At 41.0% G+C, this 18,571-nt stretch overlaps 1 protein-coding gene across 2 annotated transcripts; it reads right to left on the bottom strand.

Moving 5' to 3' along the window:
- Window positions 1-3,254: 3,254 nt before the first annotated feature.
- ldlrap1a (low density lipoprotein receptor adaptor protein 1a) lies at window positions 3,255-18,190 on the bottom strand. Of its 2 annotated transcripts, XM_056400255.1 has the most exons (10): window positions 17,997-18,190; window positions 11,979-12,121; window positions 10,764-10,876; window positions 10,503-10,617; window positions 9,212-9,284; window positions 8,856-8,951; window positions 7,292-7,419; window positions 6,360-6,394; window positions 5,986-6,017; window positions 3,255-4,247 (listed from the first exon to the last, which is right to left on the bottom strand). In XM_056400255.1, exons 1-10 carry the CDS (start codon window positions 18,079-18,081, stop codon window positions 4,201-4,203), a joined length of 867 nt encoding a protein of 288 aa, XP_056256230.1. In that variant the 5' UTR covers window positions 18,082-18,190; the 3' UTR covers window positions 3,255-4,200. The 2 variants fall into 2 exon arrangements, with proteins under 2 accessions (XP_056256230.1, XP_056256229.1); XM_056400254.1 differs by lacking the exon at window positions 5,986-6,017 and having other exon boundaries at window positions 17,997-18,182.
- Between the last annotated feature and the right edge of the window lie 381 nt (window positions 18,191-18,571).

Here is an 18,571-nt window from a genome sequence, read left to right on the forward strand (position 1 = left end):
AATGGCCAAGTTGAAGCGAATTATTGCCTAAAATTTGACATTTTAGGAAACATGCTTCCTTCACTTTCTTGCCAAGAGTGCGATGCGAAGATTGACACCAGTCTTTTAACTGTCCATTCAGTTTAAGCTGGAGCTTGAAATGACTAGCTTAGCTTAGCATAAAGACTGGAAACAGCTAGGGGGAAATAGGAGTTATATATTGATCTCATTATATACAACGGTTTATCTGTCTGCACACTTTGGGTTAAGACATGTTTAACCTAGCTTAACACACATACTGGAAATAGGGAAACAACTAGTCTGTCTCAGTCCTAAGTCACAAAATACACATTAACACCTCGAAAGCTGACTAGTGTCAACAAGTTGTGGTTTTGGGTTATGTGCTAGACAATTTCTTGGCCTGGGAAAAAAAGAGGGAATGGATGGAGACTCTTCTGAGTTCAGTCAGAGGCTCTCACAAACACACCCATACTTCAATGCACAGGGTCAGTGTGTACATTGTTAGCTAGCTTACAGCTAATGTCAATATGCTTGGTATGTTGTGCTGTCAGTAAATTCAAACTGTACCCACAGCCCTGCAGTAAAATTTCTGTAGTTACTGCTGTGCTCAGTGCTCAGCTTTGCTTTCTGTTTTCTTTAAAAAAAAAAAAATAGTGTGCAAATATATGTATTTATTTTTTTAAACCTTTGGATGGACTCAGGCTAACTGTTTCCCCATTGTTTACAGACATAGTGCTAAGCTAAGCTAACATCTCCTGGCTGCGGCTTCACATTTAATGGACAGATACAAATAGTCTTGCTTTTATTGTCTTACTCTTGGCGAGGAAGCAAATAAGCTTATTTCCGAGACTGTCAAATTCTTCCTTTGTACATACATAGATTTCAGGTTTCATTTTCTGTCCCTCTGCCTTGGGCTCAACAAGATGAGAGGGAACGCTGCTGGAACATTCTCCGAGGTTATTTATTCTCTGTATTTTCAATAGGTAATGTACTTAGGCTTATAAAAGACTTTAAACAGGCCAGATGATAAAAGCCACGCTGAAGGTGCCTGAATTCAAGATAAGTACTTCCTTTTCTCAGGTTTTCAATGGTGTGAGAAATGTAATATTCATCTTATTGTGTGTCTGTCAATAAAAATATACCAACTCAAAAGGGAAAACTAGCTACACAGAGTTTGCTGTAAGATATTTTGCTGCTTTTATCCATCCTGATTCACTTGACCTTGATGCCCAAAACTCACTTGGAGTCTTTAGCAATTTAAGCGTATGTGCCTACAGTATTTGTCCCCTCTCTGACAGAGACGAGACGTTTGCCTGGCTGTTTCTCAGTGTGCATGCTTTCATCAAACTTAGAGCGAGAGTTAGAGCTCCCTTTGAGGAAAGACTGTTAAATAATGCAGGTGGTTAAGTAAGCTTGTCGGGACGAATTGTAAAAAAGCCCCCGCTTCACTGAACCAGAGCCTGTTAGAGAGAGAAAGGGAGGGAGACCGCGTGACTTTCAGCCCTCTAGAGTTCTGTTCACTCACACGGGTCGAATAAAGAACGTGGCAGGGAACGTGTGCGTGGCAGCTGAAGTCTAGCGTGTCCTCCTCCCCTGCCATCATGTCCTCTCGCTGGTGGTTTACAGATCAGTCTGACACAGAGCATTGTTTGGTTTTTCCTCCCTCTGACAACCTCTCAGAGCTAATACACTTACACATAATGGCCTACACTTTCAATTTGAATTTAGTACGAGGCAGGAAGAGGACGGTTTATTAGGCAGAATTAGGCACGTTGTAACATCATTGTCTGGCAATAAGGAATACAAATGGCTGCCTTGGTTCAGAGCTGAAGATGTGACCAGCATCAGGCGCTGCTAAAGGCTCAAAGCGCAGAGAGTTGTACTGTGTGGGCTTCACTTCATTGTTAGTACAGGGCTGCCCCCTAGTGCAGCTATAAACAAACTGCACCTTCATCCCCTCAGGACTACATCGTCAGGAAGAATACAGTATGTTATTTCATACCCAGGGAACTGAGGAATCAAACAGAACGGACCAAATAAACAAATAAAAAACATTCGTCACAAGTTGAATTAAGACAAAACTTGATGTAAGTGGAAGAAACAGAGAATACACATGTATGCACTAACACTGTATCTGTGGCTACAGGGTGGAGACTGATAGATACCTACTGGGAAACGGATGCAGGATCAAACAGCAGGTGTTTTGGGGCTTCGTGAAACAGTTGGGCAGATCCTCGCAGTAACAACAAATGCCAGAGGACCACTCCATTTCCGTTTGATGCATGTATTCACTTTGACTCCAGATAAGCTTCATTCCTAAAAACAAACAAACAAAACAAATTACCATGTCAACAAAAGTTGAGAAACTGAGCTCAGTACACAGGACAAAGAACAAGCACACCTTTTCTCCTGCTGCTCTTCAGCCCAGCAGCCATGTGACCCCACTTTCAACAGTACGCTTTATTATTTCAGTAAAAGTAACAGATTAAGTAACATTAATCAAATTAATAAATTGATGAATAGCTAGAAAAATCACAAGACCCTATAATAATTCCAGTGCTCATTGGAAATTTATTCCCAATCAGTTGTGGGCAAGCAGAACAAACCTCTTTGTTTGCTCTATCTGAGTTTAGTGTGACACGTATGAATTTGTGAAACTAAAGGCTGGAATGAGAATAAATTGAGTTCATAGAGAGAGCTCTCCGATTTCTCTGCTTGAGATCAAAAAGAGTCACAAGAGTTGAACAAATCTGAGAATTATTTCAGAGCTTGATGAAACCTAATTTTAAACTTAGGAGACTAATTTGAGATTTCTCCTGGAGAAAAAACAGACAGGAGAAATAAGCTATAGTCTCATTTTGGTTTCTCTCAGATCAGTTGTCTGGGAGAAATACATGAAACACTTTAGAGATCTCTTATTTTCTTTTCCTGTGGGATGTTCCGTCATTTTTCGACACTTTCAGCAGTTTCTCAGGAAATGGGTCTTGACGTAAAGAAATCCGAAACGGTTATTTAACATTTATGACTTTGTTCAATTCAGTGCAGGTCCAGATCTAGGTCAGAATTAGGTATCTCAAGGAAACAGGATAAATAGAGAGAATTTAGCTTTTTTTTTTTTCCTGCCAATCTAATGCTCCACACTCCAGTCTGCTAGGTGGCAGTAATGCACCTGCAAGCTGGTTGCCAACCACCAATCAAACCAAGAGTGTTCTAGTTTTGTAAATAAATTACATTAAATATACCAAAACAATCAATTTTTTTGGAATGAATATATTTTAATTCTATACAATACTGATTGATTAAAATGTACATTGATATGGCCACACTGGAATGTGAGCACATCTGGGCTTCATTCAACACCTGTAACAAACCGTCTTGAATGAGCCACCTGTAGATTTCATATAAATACAACAACTAGAGTGATTTTCAGATTATTATAGAAGTAAAACAATCTTAAATTTGCATCCAAGGTGGTGAGAGGCCAAATCCTCACATGAACTAAATCCACTGATACTGTACATTAACAACTGAAAGATGTAGCGTCGCTGATTGTCCTGCTGGTATTAAGGCCTGTTGATAGTCTGCACATCAGTCTGAATTAAATCCTGCTCTTGTCTTCAACCATAAAAAAAAAAAATTATAAAACTATAAATTATAACTAAACACATATACAAAACACTGATTATGATCCCAAAACTACAGAAACAGAAGATTTTAAGTAAACAAAAAGACAACAAATGCTAACGTACATGACTTGGTGAACGTACATACACATGTTTGTAAGGATGTTTGCAGTGTATTAACAGGACAGACTCAGTAACCTCAAAAGAAGATATTATTGCTTTGGTGTGCAGGGGCGGCAGCCCGTGCCGTTTCCACAAAGAAGGGAAGAATTGTCCATGTGAAGAAGGCAACAACAAGGTGAAGTGGCCAAATGTAATCTCACAGTTCTACACTTATTCCCTTATGGATTTACTGCATCCTCATCTTAAATACACAGTGACAGTGGTGCCTTGTTCATTCATAGGAAGACACAAGGACACCCCTCCTCCCCTTAGTTGTTGTTCTCTCTCTCTCTCTCTCTCTGCTGTGTTTGTGTTGATCAGAAGCCGAAGATATCGTCCCCGAATGGGCTGAGGCCGTGTGGAGTGTTTCCATTGGTGCTGTCCCAGTTGGGTTCAGTGAGCCAGTCTTGGGGCGTCACCCCAATGTCCAGGACCTGGGGGTTACTACGCGACACTGCCAGTCTAAGGAGATAGAGGAGAAAATGATTAAAAGAAGAAAAACACCTCTTTTTCCCTTTTAAAAATAATTTTAATCCTTGAATGATGAAGCTGGTATTATTCTATTTTCTTCTGTCAATAAATCCCATGAAAACACCAAAACCAACAAGTTAGTCCGTCTCAGTACTTTCTGAGTTGAGCACTCAGCTCCTACTCAAAGAGAAAATCTTTAAAAACAGACCACAAATCTAAAGTTTTATACTTTAAAGTCTCAGTAATTTCCCAGAACATCTGGGCACTGTAGTTTTTTTAAATTGTGCATTTGTTGGGGAACATTTTCAGCCACACTGATACAGTTTCAAAACTGTAGTAAGTAAGAATCAAGGATTGAAAGGTTTGTACAGTGAAAAAATGTCTCGAGAGCAAATGTTTAATGTGCAGGACAGTGGAAGGGATTCTCTGGAGATAATGTGTGAGACATGGCTGAAGATATACAGAGGTCAAAGTTCACCATCCTGATGGCTCGTGGACAAAGTTTTATGTGGTGTATTGACTCAAAACAAAAACCACAGCATCCACATTCATCATAATGAAAGAAACATCAGTGCGACTCATTGAGTTGATAGTTTTATACAACACATGAGCTCTGAGGCTCAGAGAAATAAGATCAGGCTTTGGCTGCATAAACAATTCTGGACGGGATCAGGATCATGCTGGTTTAGGTCTTTTCATACATATATAGAACATCACCCACGTTTTACTTACAGTAGAATGAATATGACCTGACAAATGACAAATGACAAAAACCTCTAGTAAGGCTAATTAAAACACAGAAACCACAGACTGAGATTTGATAAGATGAAGTAGATTTCTGCCGCATGAGGACTCATAATAAACAGGTCTGAGAGTCTGTTCGTAATGTGTATTTAAACAAACAATAACCAGGGAGGCTGTACTTATCTTACCAGCTAACTGAAGCTGAGTCAAAGAAATAAAAATAAAATCATAAACCAGAATTCATGACCTTAGATGTCAAACATCTTTTTTCAGTGAACTTCAGGCTCATGTCACGTAGCCAGAGTAGCTGTCGCTCCTCAGCTCCTTCCTCTGAGGTTTAGGGTCAACTAGCGATTTAAATGCTGCCTCCACAGCGGCTCAGCCTCCCAGATCTGTTTATATAACTAAAACCTCAGTCTGTTCTAATTTGTGTTTCCTCTGTTTGGCTGCAAACAGCCTTTTCTCTCCAAGATAATGATGTAAACAAAGTCTGGGTGAAAGTCAATGGGATAACTTCAAGACATTAAGCCCATTTGAACCACAGGATAAATGGTGTGATCTGTAACGGAGTTCAAGTGACCCACTGCTCCACTTTTACCCCAGTGACCACAAACACAATAACTGCTCAACAGATCCCTCTGCTGCGGTCCACTGAGACACACACAGACTATATATATTAGCAGGGCTATCGGGAAGAAAAAAAGCAATTTTTGGTGATGATGAGATCTTACAGAAGATGACATTTTTCACTTTGACTTAAATTCAATACTTTTAAATCAGTTTCCCTTTCTGAGCCCAGTCAACAATTACTCCATCTGGGGGTAAATAAAGGACACAGGAAGCTATTTCACACTATTGACTAACATTACTGAGCTGTAAACTGTGTTATTGGGTTTGGTGATGATTGAATGGAATGGATTAAGGTTAAGGTTAGTAATTAGGACTACTACACTAAACGAGGCTTGACAGTGGTACTGAACTTTACCTGGAAATGAACCATAGCTATCCAGAGCACAGCTGGAGACACAAACACACAGTAGATTGAGGACAGTTTTAAAAGCTCAGCTGTCGACCAAAACTATATGTCATGGATTGATTGTATCACTTCTCGTCAGATCATCGCTTCATTCATCCTCGACTGAGGTTGGAAGATTTCTTTTCTGCAGTACTTATAAATCATCAGTAAGTGGCAGTGTAAAGCAAAGCGATACCAGAATGAACTACAGTATACTGAAGGATTTGAGAGGGCAGATTTTGATGATGGGGTATTTTTTTTTTTTTTATAACAAACAAGCAGTAAAGGGAATCAACTGGGATTCATTTCACTTGATAGCACATCTATAAAGAGAAATGTCTCACCTGGAGAAGGCTTCATCCAAACCATCCTCTAATTCCTGGGAGAAAAAGAACCTTGACTTAATACACAGCAAACAAAGTATTAACATTTACAAACAGACTTACGTTTTGATTCAAGACGTTTAAATGAAAGTTTTCTTATGCTATATATTTTTAAACTAATGTAAGATATTTCATCTCATTGTTTAGGATACTTACATGACCTACAGACATCGGACTGGACTCACAATTTCAAATGGAAAATGAATATCAAGATATCAGTTTAAAGGAGACTTGAGAGATGAGAGAGAATTGCCATCATCACAGCTGCAACACAGAGCTCAGAGCAAGAGCTGCGTTCGTTTTCGACTCTGACTGACTTGATGGTCAACATGAACTGCCGGTGACTGCAGGGGTGGAGTTTAAAAAGCCAGTTGCCCAAGTCGGGCAAAAAAAAAACAAGAGCCACCATGTTGCCAGGAGGGTGAAAAGAAGAGAAATCTTAAGGATAAAAATATGACCTACAACGTCATTACTTCTTTTACAAAAACAAACTTTTGAACTAAACTGTTTTTACAGCTTTCTGCTTGGAAATGAAAACCATAGTGATGATGTTCACATGTAAGAAATGAGCTGCTAGAAGGAGGAGATCAAATAAACTGCTTCCCCCCGGGAGAGAGATATAAAAAGGTCTGAAGTTCTTAGAATAAAAACATAGACGACGTCATGCGTGTCAGCGAAAACTTCAGCCAATCAGGGCCAAGTGCGGTTGTCACAGAGGTGATACCCCGTCGGTGCAGTTGCCGGACTCAGCAAACTCTAGCCCCCTTGCTCCCTCTGGGTTTTAATGTCGTGTTATATGGCGACATTCTGCAGCACTGGCGAACATCGGACAACATTTCTAACCAGTTTGCATCACGTTAAGTCCGATGGGCCGAAGAAGAGGAGAGTCTTACCCAGGCGGGGTTGTTATTGGTCTCAGAGGGCCGGTGGTTGTCTAGCTGATCCTCTTCTGTATTCCCATTGGTCTCCACTGCAACATTCACGCCGTCCTCAATGTCCAACAGGTTGTGTGTGGCAGCATCTATATGTGAAGAGGGGGAGGGGCAATCAATCTCTGTTTTACCACACACGGGTGATCCATCTATAGTACTGAACGTAAAATCAGTAACGGTCTACAGCCATGCTAACGGTCCAGTGAAGCTTCAGCGTTCGTTACATATCAGCTGTTCACAGATCGTTAACACTAATGAGGGACGAAATGACGAGGAGAAAGGCCGTGTCCACACCTAAATGAAAAGGTTTATTTTCTGTTAAAACATCTCTCCTCAGCTGAACCATGAACTCAACACTAACATTAAGATAAGCAGCAAGTTAACATCTTGGAACATTTACGTTTTTTCTCTTTCGCTTCGAGGCGATTCACACAACATCACAAGTATCTTTCTCAGAAATCTTGATGCAGTTCTCTAAAACAGTTCTGCATTTAGCATTTTGTGTAATTCACTACTAAAAGATGTTTTGTCATTGTGGTGCTGCATTTTTTTATCTGACTCTCACGATTCACAGTCTGTTTGTTCATCAGTCACAATTACAGACTTCTCATTCACCTTTATACTGTCCTGCAATGCATTTGTGTTTTCAATCAAATCAACGTAAAAACCTTCGTCAAATATGTATGAGAGAGAAGCCACATACTGTCGGTTGGAGTAAGTACAATGCCCTTCATTTGAAAGCAAACTGCTGACTTTATGTACAATGTTTTTACTGTTTTAGTGGCTCTGGCACAGGTAGAGTCAGTGTTACGGGAAATGCCTGAACTGTTTTGAGAACTGCATTAAGAGTGGTGAGGATGACGTTTCTGATGTGTGAATTCATTTCATGATGTTGAATCTGCTTGCATGCTTGCTAGCTAGTGACATTGCCCTACTGAATGTCATGAAGCTCTGAAGAAATTCATGATCTCCAGAGGATAAATCCTCCTGACTTTGGTGATCACCTTACTTTTCATATCGTGCCAACATAAGGTTGACATTTAGGGTTCAGAGTGAAATATCTTGGATGGATTGCCATGAATTTTGCTGCAGACGTTCGCGGTCCCATGAGGATAAAATGTAATGATGAAGGTGATCCCCTGACCTTTCCTCTAATGCCAGCATGAGGTTGACATTTTTGGATTTTATTGAAATACCTCAACAACTATTGGATGGATTTCCGTGGTATACTCATCTATGTTACCCCAAGAATGAATAGTAATTGTTGACCTTTCATCAAGAGCCATCACCAGGTCAAAATGTTAATTTGTACAATACTTCGACCAAACGCCTTCAAAACTGACGAAATTCCCGTCAACCTCAGCTGTAATCTGTGTTTAGTGCTAATTAGCAAACATTAGCAATTTAACATGTTGAACTAACATGGCGAACATGGTAAATATAAGTCATTGTGAGCATGTTAGCATGCATTCAAAGCACCATGAGTGCCGCCTCACTCAGCCTGGCCGCAGACGTTTGTTTTTACCTGTCCCTTTCAGGCTCCCCAAGCTGTTGGATCTCTCCGAACGGGAACTACTGCTGCCTTCTCCGGCTGAACCAGACTTCACCCTTTTCCCTTTCTCTAGAAAAGAGATGCAAGGAGACATGACACAAGCAGGTTAAGACCTGTTTACTGCAACTGTGCAGCAGATATCAACGTCCTTGGAGTGTCAGAGTCGATTCAGTACAAACACTAGTAGTCTCAGACACTGATGAAACAACTCTTCCATGGACAGAGTCCGTGTGTGGGGGGGTAGTTGGACATTGTGTGTGTGTGTGTGTGTGTGTGTGTGTGCGCGCGTGTGTCTGTCATTTCCAGGACTTGGAGGGTGAGGTGCCTACCTTCTTTTGCCACTTGCCAGAGTTCAAAAGCTACTGTGAAGGCCTGGGCCACTGTCAAAGCCACTGCCTGAGCCTGGACAACAGGAGAGAAATTCACTTTGTTGCAGACCATTACTGGAAAGAGTGCATTCACATTCACCAACCATCAACACTGAAACTCAGCTGAGTATAGACTGACTGACTCCTGTTTTATGTCAGAATAACTCTTGGAGATCATTAGAGATGAGACACTTTCATTCTGTGAACTGATCCTGTTGTTGTGAGAGTGAAATTTCTAGCTGGCTGATTCCTCACTGGGCCGGTTTCATCAGTTTTCACTTTTGCATAGTTTGTCCACCAAAGAATACAGTAACCCCAGAACGCAGAGCAGAATCAGCAGCAATGTAACTGAGTGGCAAGAACTGCAGCCCGTTGGAAAAACTTATTTTATGTTTATTTGTGAGGCAGTCAGTCAGTCGGGCAGCTCTAGTGAGTAAATTTACTCATAGTAAATAAACTTGCATATCATTTTCTCCCTCGTCAGAATAGCGCTGTCAGCTGCTGTTGCTACATTAGTAAGCCATGAAGCTGGCTTATGCTTGTCAGTGCAAGACAGCTAATGAGGATGTTATCATACAGGTTATAGTCATTCTGCCTAAATGTTGTAATATTGTATAAAAAAAAGAAAAACTGAACTTGAATGCATTTTGAATCAAAAAGCAGACATCAGAATGAAACTGAAAAAGTTATTTTCAATAGTGATATCAAAGTTGTCAGTGCTGCTACAGCAGAGGACAGAAATAGGTCATCAGCACTATCTCCATACCCCTAATGAGAGGGATTCAAGTATTGAGGAAGTTGAGTATCATCATGTTATCCTGAGAGAAAAAGGGATAATTGTGGTTGCAGGTAAGATGAGAGGAAGAGTGCCCTTCTGTATTTCAACACACAGGAAGACGACAGAAGGCTCGAGGAGCTTGACTTCTAGGGTTTCCTCTGAAGGATGGAGGAAGAGGAGCAATGTTACAGAGAAAATGGTGTCTATGATGTTCATTCATTAGCAGCTTGAAGAGGGCCCTGCTGGGAGTCACAGTTTCATACAAACACACTATGGCGTCCAACTCAGGTCGTTGAAACTACAGCAAGTTTTGATTTTTAATTCTAAACCCACTCAAACTACAGAGAAAGGTACACTGAACTCTGACTTGGAAACTGCTGATGTTGGCTGAATTTAAAATCACTGTGCTGCCTCTTTATTCAACCATTCATAAATTAAACATAAAAACACTGATACCGTGGTCAAGCAACTCACCACTTTCCTCTTGGGGCAGAGGTAGGCGTGGCACTCCAGGGTCCCGTTGAGGGTGTTTTGAGTGATATAAGCAAACACCTTATCATGCAGTTTGTCCACTGTGCAGTAGGATATTCTGCAGGCCAGAGGTCACAGGTTAGACAAACAACATACGGGGTATTTCAGCGGGATAAGTAAGTCACATGCCAGAACAGCTACACAGCATTATTCTCACTAACAGCTTAACACAGTTAAATACCACAGATACTGCTGTGCACATACCTGTATATGGAGACGTTCTCCAGGAGTTTATTGTTCAAGCTGTCGTACAGCACGATTCCCTGAGGGGAAACTTTCAGAGCAACTTTCTGAGGCTTCTTCCCACTGGCTTTGGCCTGTTAGAGGGACAATGGTAAAGAGAAGTTTGCTCGACAGCATGTAAGGCTTGATATGTAGCTCTGCATTAAGGTTGTTATAGTGCAGCAACAGAGCCCTCACATGTAGCTGCCTGGTGCTAACAAATATATACATATATGTACTTGCTGGAGCTACAGCAGCTCTAGAGATACCAAGTGCGACTGGTTAAATTGAGCTGCCTGTGTTTTCTCCCACAGACGGCAGCAGACACTGTCGACAGTGACGACAACATGAGTTGAAGAAAGAATCAGTTGTTTTCTCCTTTTCAGTGGCACATCTGGCAAAGTCATTTCCACTGTAAACGTTTTTGCTCACCATAATCACAGCTCTGTATTAATGAATGAATGATCATGTAAGATGTAAAATACATGGGTTTACCATTGCTGTGGTGCTATCAATGGGTGAATGCAACACTCAGCTCTTAGTCGCAACCTACGCCATGTGTAGCTACGGCGGGACTTCTGCAAACCCCTTACACTGACTATGAACCCATCTTTGGTGTGTTGGACCATGCAAACAGAGCACACACAGCAGCTGTGAAGCCATTTTTCATCCAATATTTACACAGAAGTACTCAAAGCGGTGTAGAAATGTATGAAATCTGTAGGTTATTCATGAATAACCCAGATTTCACTTTCACACTGATCAAAACCTACCGTGTCTAAGTGATATGAGATGTTTTTACAAGTGTGACAATGTCAGTGAAAAACCCTGCAGTCCTAATTCTGCGGTTTTACTTTAACTAAAAGGTTACATAGTCATCCATGAGTGAGAAACAAATATTCACAAACTCAGGCTTATTAAACCTCTTTAAAACCTCCGTATCACTTTTTAAACTACATGGTCATTATGGGGAAGAAACCGATTCAAGCAACAATGGCAACATGCTTCGTACGCGACATCAACGCAGCAATAATCTTTATAAAGACAGTAAACAACCTAAGTCTTGAAAAGATCTGCTATTCAGTTTATAACTCAAACAAAAAGTTCCACTCTGTCCATTTGTTCAAAATTCAATAAAAAGTTCTTTGAGAGAAAAAAAAAAAACAACGACATTGTGCTTGTTAAACCAGCTCTCACCGTGGCGACAATCCTCTTCACAGCAGCAGCTGACAGGTCCTCTCCCCTGGGCTGGTCCACTAGTGTCATGCCAAGGTGACGAAGGTTAAAGGTCATGCCCTCTAAGATGGTCTCCCGTGTGTCAGTCCAGTTCTCTGGAAGCTCTACAGAGAGAGAGCGAGAGAAGCACATTTTAAGGAAAAAGTGGGTCAATACATTGATCACCAGGAAACATCCTGTCCTCATTCATCAAGTTAAAAACATCAAATATTTCACAGATGCTCAGATTTGCTTTTCTCTCCATTTCATGTTCCAAAATTAACATGAGTCGTGAGAACGTTCAAGGGACTTCAGAAAAACACAAATCAGAGGAAATGTAAACAGCCCATGTTGAACTTAAAGTTGAGCCATTTCATCTGCTTGTTCCCTGAAGTGGAAAGGCAAAACAGGGTATCTAGGTCAGAGGTACTGTCGATGTAAAGTAAATATTTCAACTCCCAAACAACTTATAGCACTTGACAATAAAAAGGCAAAGAGTCTGGAGCAAAGATACATGGACTCTGACAAACCGTGATAAGAGGAAAGTGTGGTTTTCTCTTCTGAAAGTAACACAACTAATCTCCCCCAAAACTAGGCCACAGGCGTCCCTCTGAAAGTGCTCCACTGTCTCAACTTTTGTGTTAACCTCTACAGAAAAATTAAAAAGATAGCACGCCGAATATGTTCACTGGCAAAGAATGAGGAGTGTCAAAACTGTTACTGCTGAAAGAACAGCTGCTACCTCCGTGCAGCTTTCTTATCATTTTCGAGCGGTGCTGTCTGGCCCTGACCCCGTGGCTGTGTTTACAGAGATTTCCTCAGAGAATAAAAAGGAGGGGAGAAGAGTAAGAGAAGGCAAGAGCGGAAAAAAACATCACCATTACCTAGAAATTCATCCTCCTAGCATTTTGCTCCTCTGGGATGTAGCGCATACCACATACTCATGCAGACACATGTTCACACACACACATGTGAACACACACTATAAATGAAGGGGGGCTGTGGTTTGTCAAGTTAGACTGACATGGAGGTTTTTTAAAGGTTGATAGAGGCATTGTTGGACTGAAGCCGGAAAAAGATGGTTATTTTAAGGGCTGGATGTTACTCTACTTAAATATGACAATTTTCATGCCAAGAACTTTTCAATGTTTCCCAAGAACCCTCCATTAAAATAATTTGATGTTTAAAACTGTGTTTTGAATAATTTTGGGATATTTCATACTCTTGAATTCCAGTTTAAAACATACAAGACGTCCTTTGCACTCAGCTGTCAAAGGCTTGAAGGACAGGCGCATCAGAATGAGAGTCTACAGCCATGTTAGCAGCTCTGTGAGGCTGTACTTGGACACAGTGGTGCTTTGAACTTATTGCTAATGTTAGCAAAATGCTCACAGTGACAAAGCTGATAACATGCTGATGTTTAGCAGGTATAATGTTGACCATGTTTGGCATCTTACATTAACGTGTTAACATGCTAACGTTTGGTAATTTGTGCTAAAAGTAAAGTGCAGCTGAGGCTGATGGGAATGTTGTTAGTTTTTACAGGTATGTGGACATAGTCTTAAGTGCTGGACAAATAAATCTGTACCAGGTTTCATGACAATCAATTAAAGACATTTCATTTAAAACCACCAACATGAACCTCATGGTGACACCAGATAAAAAGTCAGTCAGGATTCATTCTCTGGGGACCATGAATGTCTGCTCAAATGTTCATAGCGATTCATCCATTAGTTGCTCAGATATTTCACTCTGAACTAAAGTTACTATACACCAACCAAACAACTCACATTGCCATCTAAGGCACCACAACGCTAAAACTTAAATACATATAAGATTTTCTTCTGTGCCCTTTTTCTTTTTGGGGAGGAGAAATGATTAAAAAACGCTCCAGTGAGTAGTTGTGGGAGCTAGAACTCCTGTGTCTTGGTCACTTACCAATTTATAAGACCAGAGCAGCAGATCCAGGGATTGTTTGAAACAACCTGTGATGTGTTTTTGGCTCAGGCTATAAATAATGTCTGCCCATGGGTTTCACTATGGCTGTAAGTGGTGATTTGGCAGAGCCCTTGTTAGTGTGAAGGATAATTACGTGCACCCATTGTTGAACTGAAATTCTCTGCCACACAGACACACAAAAAAAGATTTCAAATAATACAAGTTTTTGGAAAAAAAAGGAAACAACATATTTTGACCAAGTGGCTGATAATTGCAAAAAAAAAAGTTTTTAGCTTGAACCATGAACCATAACAAAATTCCCCAAATCCCAAGTATTGTATGCCAGTGCTTCACCACTACTAATCATGGGACAACAAAACTTTCCATTCCAACCCAGAAGGTTTGAACTGAAGCAGGTTTCATTGCATGTTCTCACAATGTGGTCAGGACAAAAACCCCCTTCTGAGTGCCAGAATCAGTTTTCAGTTTTGTGTATCCTGAGAAAAAAGAAAAAGAAAAGTAACAGTGCAGGTACCAGGCACCACTCAGCCAGGGAATGTGGAGAGCTTTGGGATCAAAGGTCAGCAACAGCGACACATGACAGGTAACAGCTGTGTGCACGTGTGAACTGAGACCAATTAAACCCAGGTGACTCTGCTGCGAATACATGCCGACCCCACCATCTGTGTTAAGAGATTAATTTTTGAGTGTAAAAAAAAAAAAATCATGAGTTTTCTAATGGCGGAGTAAGTGGAAGTGTCTTCGATGACAGCAGGAAAAACACAAAAAGGAATATTCAAACACAAGATAAGACAACACTTAGTCTCTTTAGTCATCTCATCCATCAAACTCAACACTGATGGATGAGTATCCGTTTCATGCATCAAAGTGTAAAAAAGAAAGCCTTTGTTGAACACTTTGACAACAAACGTGCTGACCCAAAAGCACCCAACTGACAGGCAATTCACGTCCTGGCTGATTTGTGTGTCAGCACCAAACACTGAGTCACTGTGGAAACCACCAACCGCACTTCTACAACTTAGGCCCACAACAGGACTCGAAGCCAAATAACTTTTTTTTTTTTTTTTTTTTTACAACATAACTTCTGCCACCATTTGACTTTTCTTTTAGTTCCACTGATCTACGTCCACACAGCCCCCCCCCAAAAAAATATTCAGGTTTCAAGGAATCCAAGTTCATCTGAGCTGATGTGAGGGTTCCTGCTGTTGAAGAAAAATGTAAACACATAAGTGATAACATGAGTTGCTCTGATGTTAAGAAGTTAAACAAACATTTCAGAGGCATTTAGCCCGAAGTTCACTCATCTGCCGTTAGACTGTATGGACCAAATAAACAGACCCGATTCACTGGACATAAGAGAATATGGATCCTTAAAGAAGTGTTGTCAAATCAGGTGAGATAGGTTCATTTTTTTCCCCCCTCAGAAATTCCCTGGTTCTTCTGCATTCTCATTGCAACTGGAAAAGTATTGAACCATTTGTGTTTTTATTTTTATTTTTTTGTATTTTACGAAAACAAATTAAAATCAGTCTTGAAGACTTTGCGAGTTCTCTCTTCAGTTTTGAGAGAGCTCCTGACTTGCTCAACAGGCAGGAACCAACTGGTAAACCTATACATACATCTCAACACCACAAGGAAACATAAATCACTCTGGGACCCCCCCATCACACATCTTCCCGTATCTGTGCCCACAGTGCACGCCAGACTAGAGGCGAGCCATGTCACGCCAGGTGAGATGCAGGCGCAAAGTCAAATTCAACTGGTTTCTCGCTGCCAGTGGAGTAAAGGGGAAGTCTGACAACAATTGCAGAAACACAACAGTGCAAACAGAAAGGGGAAAAAGCCTCGCCCATGAGCAAGCTCCTCACTGAAGGAGAAAAGATAAACTGAGAGCAAGTCCCACGCTTTGGTGAAATAACTCCTTCATAACAGGGAAGAACTATTCCAATTCTGGCAGCGATTCACCTTACTGCGCGTCATTGTGGGGGCACAGTCACACACTTCCATTTGAGGAGGTCCCTGGAAAGAGGCTGTTTGCTGCAGACAAGCACCCTCCGGTCGGTCCTTGGCGCTGGCAGTATGCCGGCGTAGGTCGTCTAGGGCGACCAAGCCAGGGCAATAAGAGCGGGTAGCGAGGAGGCCACTGCCATTTAAAAATGGGGCAGCCCTCATGTGGTTGAATAGGTCTGTCCTCAATGCAATCCCACAGTATGCACACAGATAACATATAGAGCCCCACTACTGCAATATGTGTACCTACAAGGCTCTCCTTTTCCTCAGGTGCCACAGTACTGTTGGTTTTCTGTCCTGCTGCATTCACCTGTCATACCCGACTTGGTCACGAAGGCCGGAGTCAGGGCTGGAAGTCGGGCACGGGCGATATGGGTCAACGATGGTGAGGAATGTGTGCCCTGCAGCCCAGAGAAGACCCTGTAATCTATACTACAATATACTACTTTTATAACAAGTGGGTCACTAGCTGCATTCACAAGGAGCTCGTAATTCCACTAATAATCAGAGCAAGAGCCCAGTTAAAGTCAGATTGCCTCATGCAAAACACCTCATTCGAGATAGAGTGGCTCATTCTGAAGGAAATTTTATGCATTTAAAAAACAGGTTTGGAACTCATACAATACACAAAAAGCCCTGTTTTATTTTAAGATTTGTACTTATTTCGCATGCCTTACTCTCTGTTTGATAAACACAGCAGCAGTACATTCTGGTAAAGTGCTGCTTCATTATAAAAAGGGAAGGTGCAGCTGCCCTTTACGTAGCATTTAAACATGACGCAATATAAAGCCTATCAACTCTATTTACCCGTCATTAACTGTAAATATTTTTGAGAGAACAGTCAGTTGGATGGATTACAATCAGCAATCAGGTTGGCCGATGTAACTGCAGCCGCTGATAACCGTGCAGAAGTAACTACATTAAAATCTGACCCTCATCCATTAACACAGTTATATGCTGGCATGTTAGAGTGCTTCTCAAATTCCTGAGGCATTACTAATTTTCCAGGTACGCTCCTGAAGTTACATGCACTAATGTGGGATATTTATGTAGCCCACCCTGCATTTTCTACTAGCCCTATATGCTTTTATAAAGGCCATTCTGATGGAATTTAAAATAGGCCAGCTTGAGCTCCAGCCAACAGGGGCCGTGCACCGACTGACCTGCAGCATTCCTGACGTGTCCTCTTGGATACAGGCAGGGGAGCTTTCAGGCTCCCTCTGCCACCCGGTCAGGATCAAGTGAGATTTAGCTTACAAAGTGGCCCTTGAGTGCGACAATGGGCGCCGGAGTGGCCTCAAAAGCGTTTCATGTTAATGTTGCAGTGTGGGCAAGCTCCTGTCCTGCTGAAGGGCTCTTGAGCAAGACACAAAACTCACTGTAAGTTCTAGTTTTGATCCTGACCTCTGCACTTCCCTTTGGTGGTGTTAGTGGAGAGAGGAGGGTGTTCTGAGGACTGGGATTATCCACAAATCCAAAATACTGCTTTAATGGGCCACATGAGGAAAACCTGTTGAAAATATTATTCTTGTAATCTTAATCGTTTCTTAAAATAAAACAAACATTTCAAATAAGACTATTTCCCTTAATGGCATGAGTCACGTTTTGTTGGCTCTGTGGTTTACTTTATTCTGCTAAGTTGAAAAATAACATTTATTTCCGGAATTTTGCTTGGAACATAATAAACCGCACTGCAAACAAACACACTTGTTGCCCTTACAGAATAAAACAGAAACTAATTTCGCCCAAAATAGAAACAAATACGAGGAAAGTCGCTTCTTAACAAAAGTAAGTAAAAAAAAAAAAAAAAGTCAAACTTCATCTTTGTCGGCGACGTAACATTTTCCATGTTTTCGCTTTTGAAACAAGAAGCTTTGGTAAAGTTAGCTAACCAATATAGTATTTATTGACTATCCGTGTTAATTAAGGTAAAACGGGCACAGCGGTAAGCAAAACTTTAGCACGCCGACACTGGAATGTGTTGCTTTAAAAAAAATAAACACCACGTTTTTCTCTCAAGTTATTTCTTACTTCTGTGTCTGCCGGAGGTCCACGACTGCTTCGCCATGCTCGGGCTCCGGATGATAGCTCGCCCAGCCGACTTGAGGGCATCCATGTCGGGTGTTCTAAAGTACAGAGAGTCGGTGAAGTTCGCTGGTGAGTCCTCCAGGAGAAATGTTGTTGACCAGACTGCTGATGGGGAGGATGGACTTGTGGTGCCTTCCAGTGCAGTCAGAAATAAGTAATGCTGCGTTTGGGTCACATGGGACGTTAGATCTCGTGAGCTGTCGAGTACGATTATATACATTCATGTGAGAAAATACTTATTCAAGACATACATATACAATAGAAATGCACCGTTACTTCATTTAAAAAATATAATAATGATGATATATCATATTAGTATAGGTGTTTTATCACAACTTAAAGATGGGTTTCTTTTTATACACATATGAGACATTATGTTACTTCAAAGTTTAACTTTTATTTTTTGAAAAATAACTGCTCAAAGAGTGTTTTAAAACTGTAATTATATCAGCTTGTTAGTAGCATGTGTTTCAGTCCTTTTTGTGGGTTATTTCAGAAATTTCCTTACACATGAAATG

This window comes from Seriola aureovittata, chromosome 16, assembly GCF_021018895.1.
Source record: "Seriola aureovittata isolate HTS-2021-v1 ecotype China chromosome 16, ASM2101889v1, whole genome shotgun sequence".
NCBI classification, from domain to species: Eukaryota; Metazoa; Chordata; class Actinopteri; order Carangiformes; family Carangidae; genus Seriola; species Seriola aureovittata.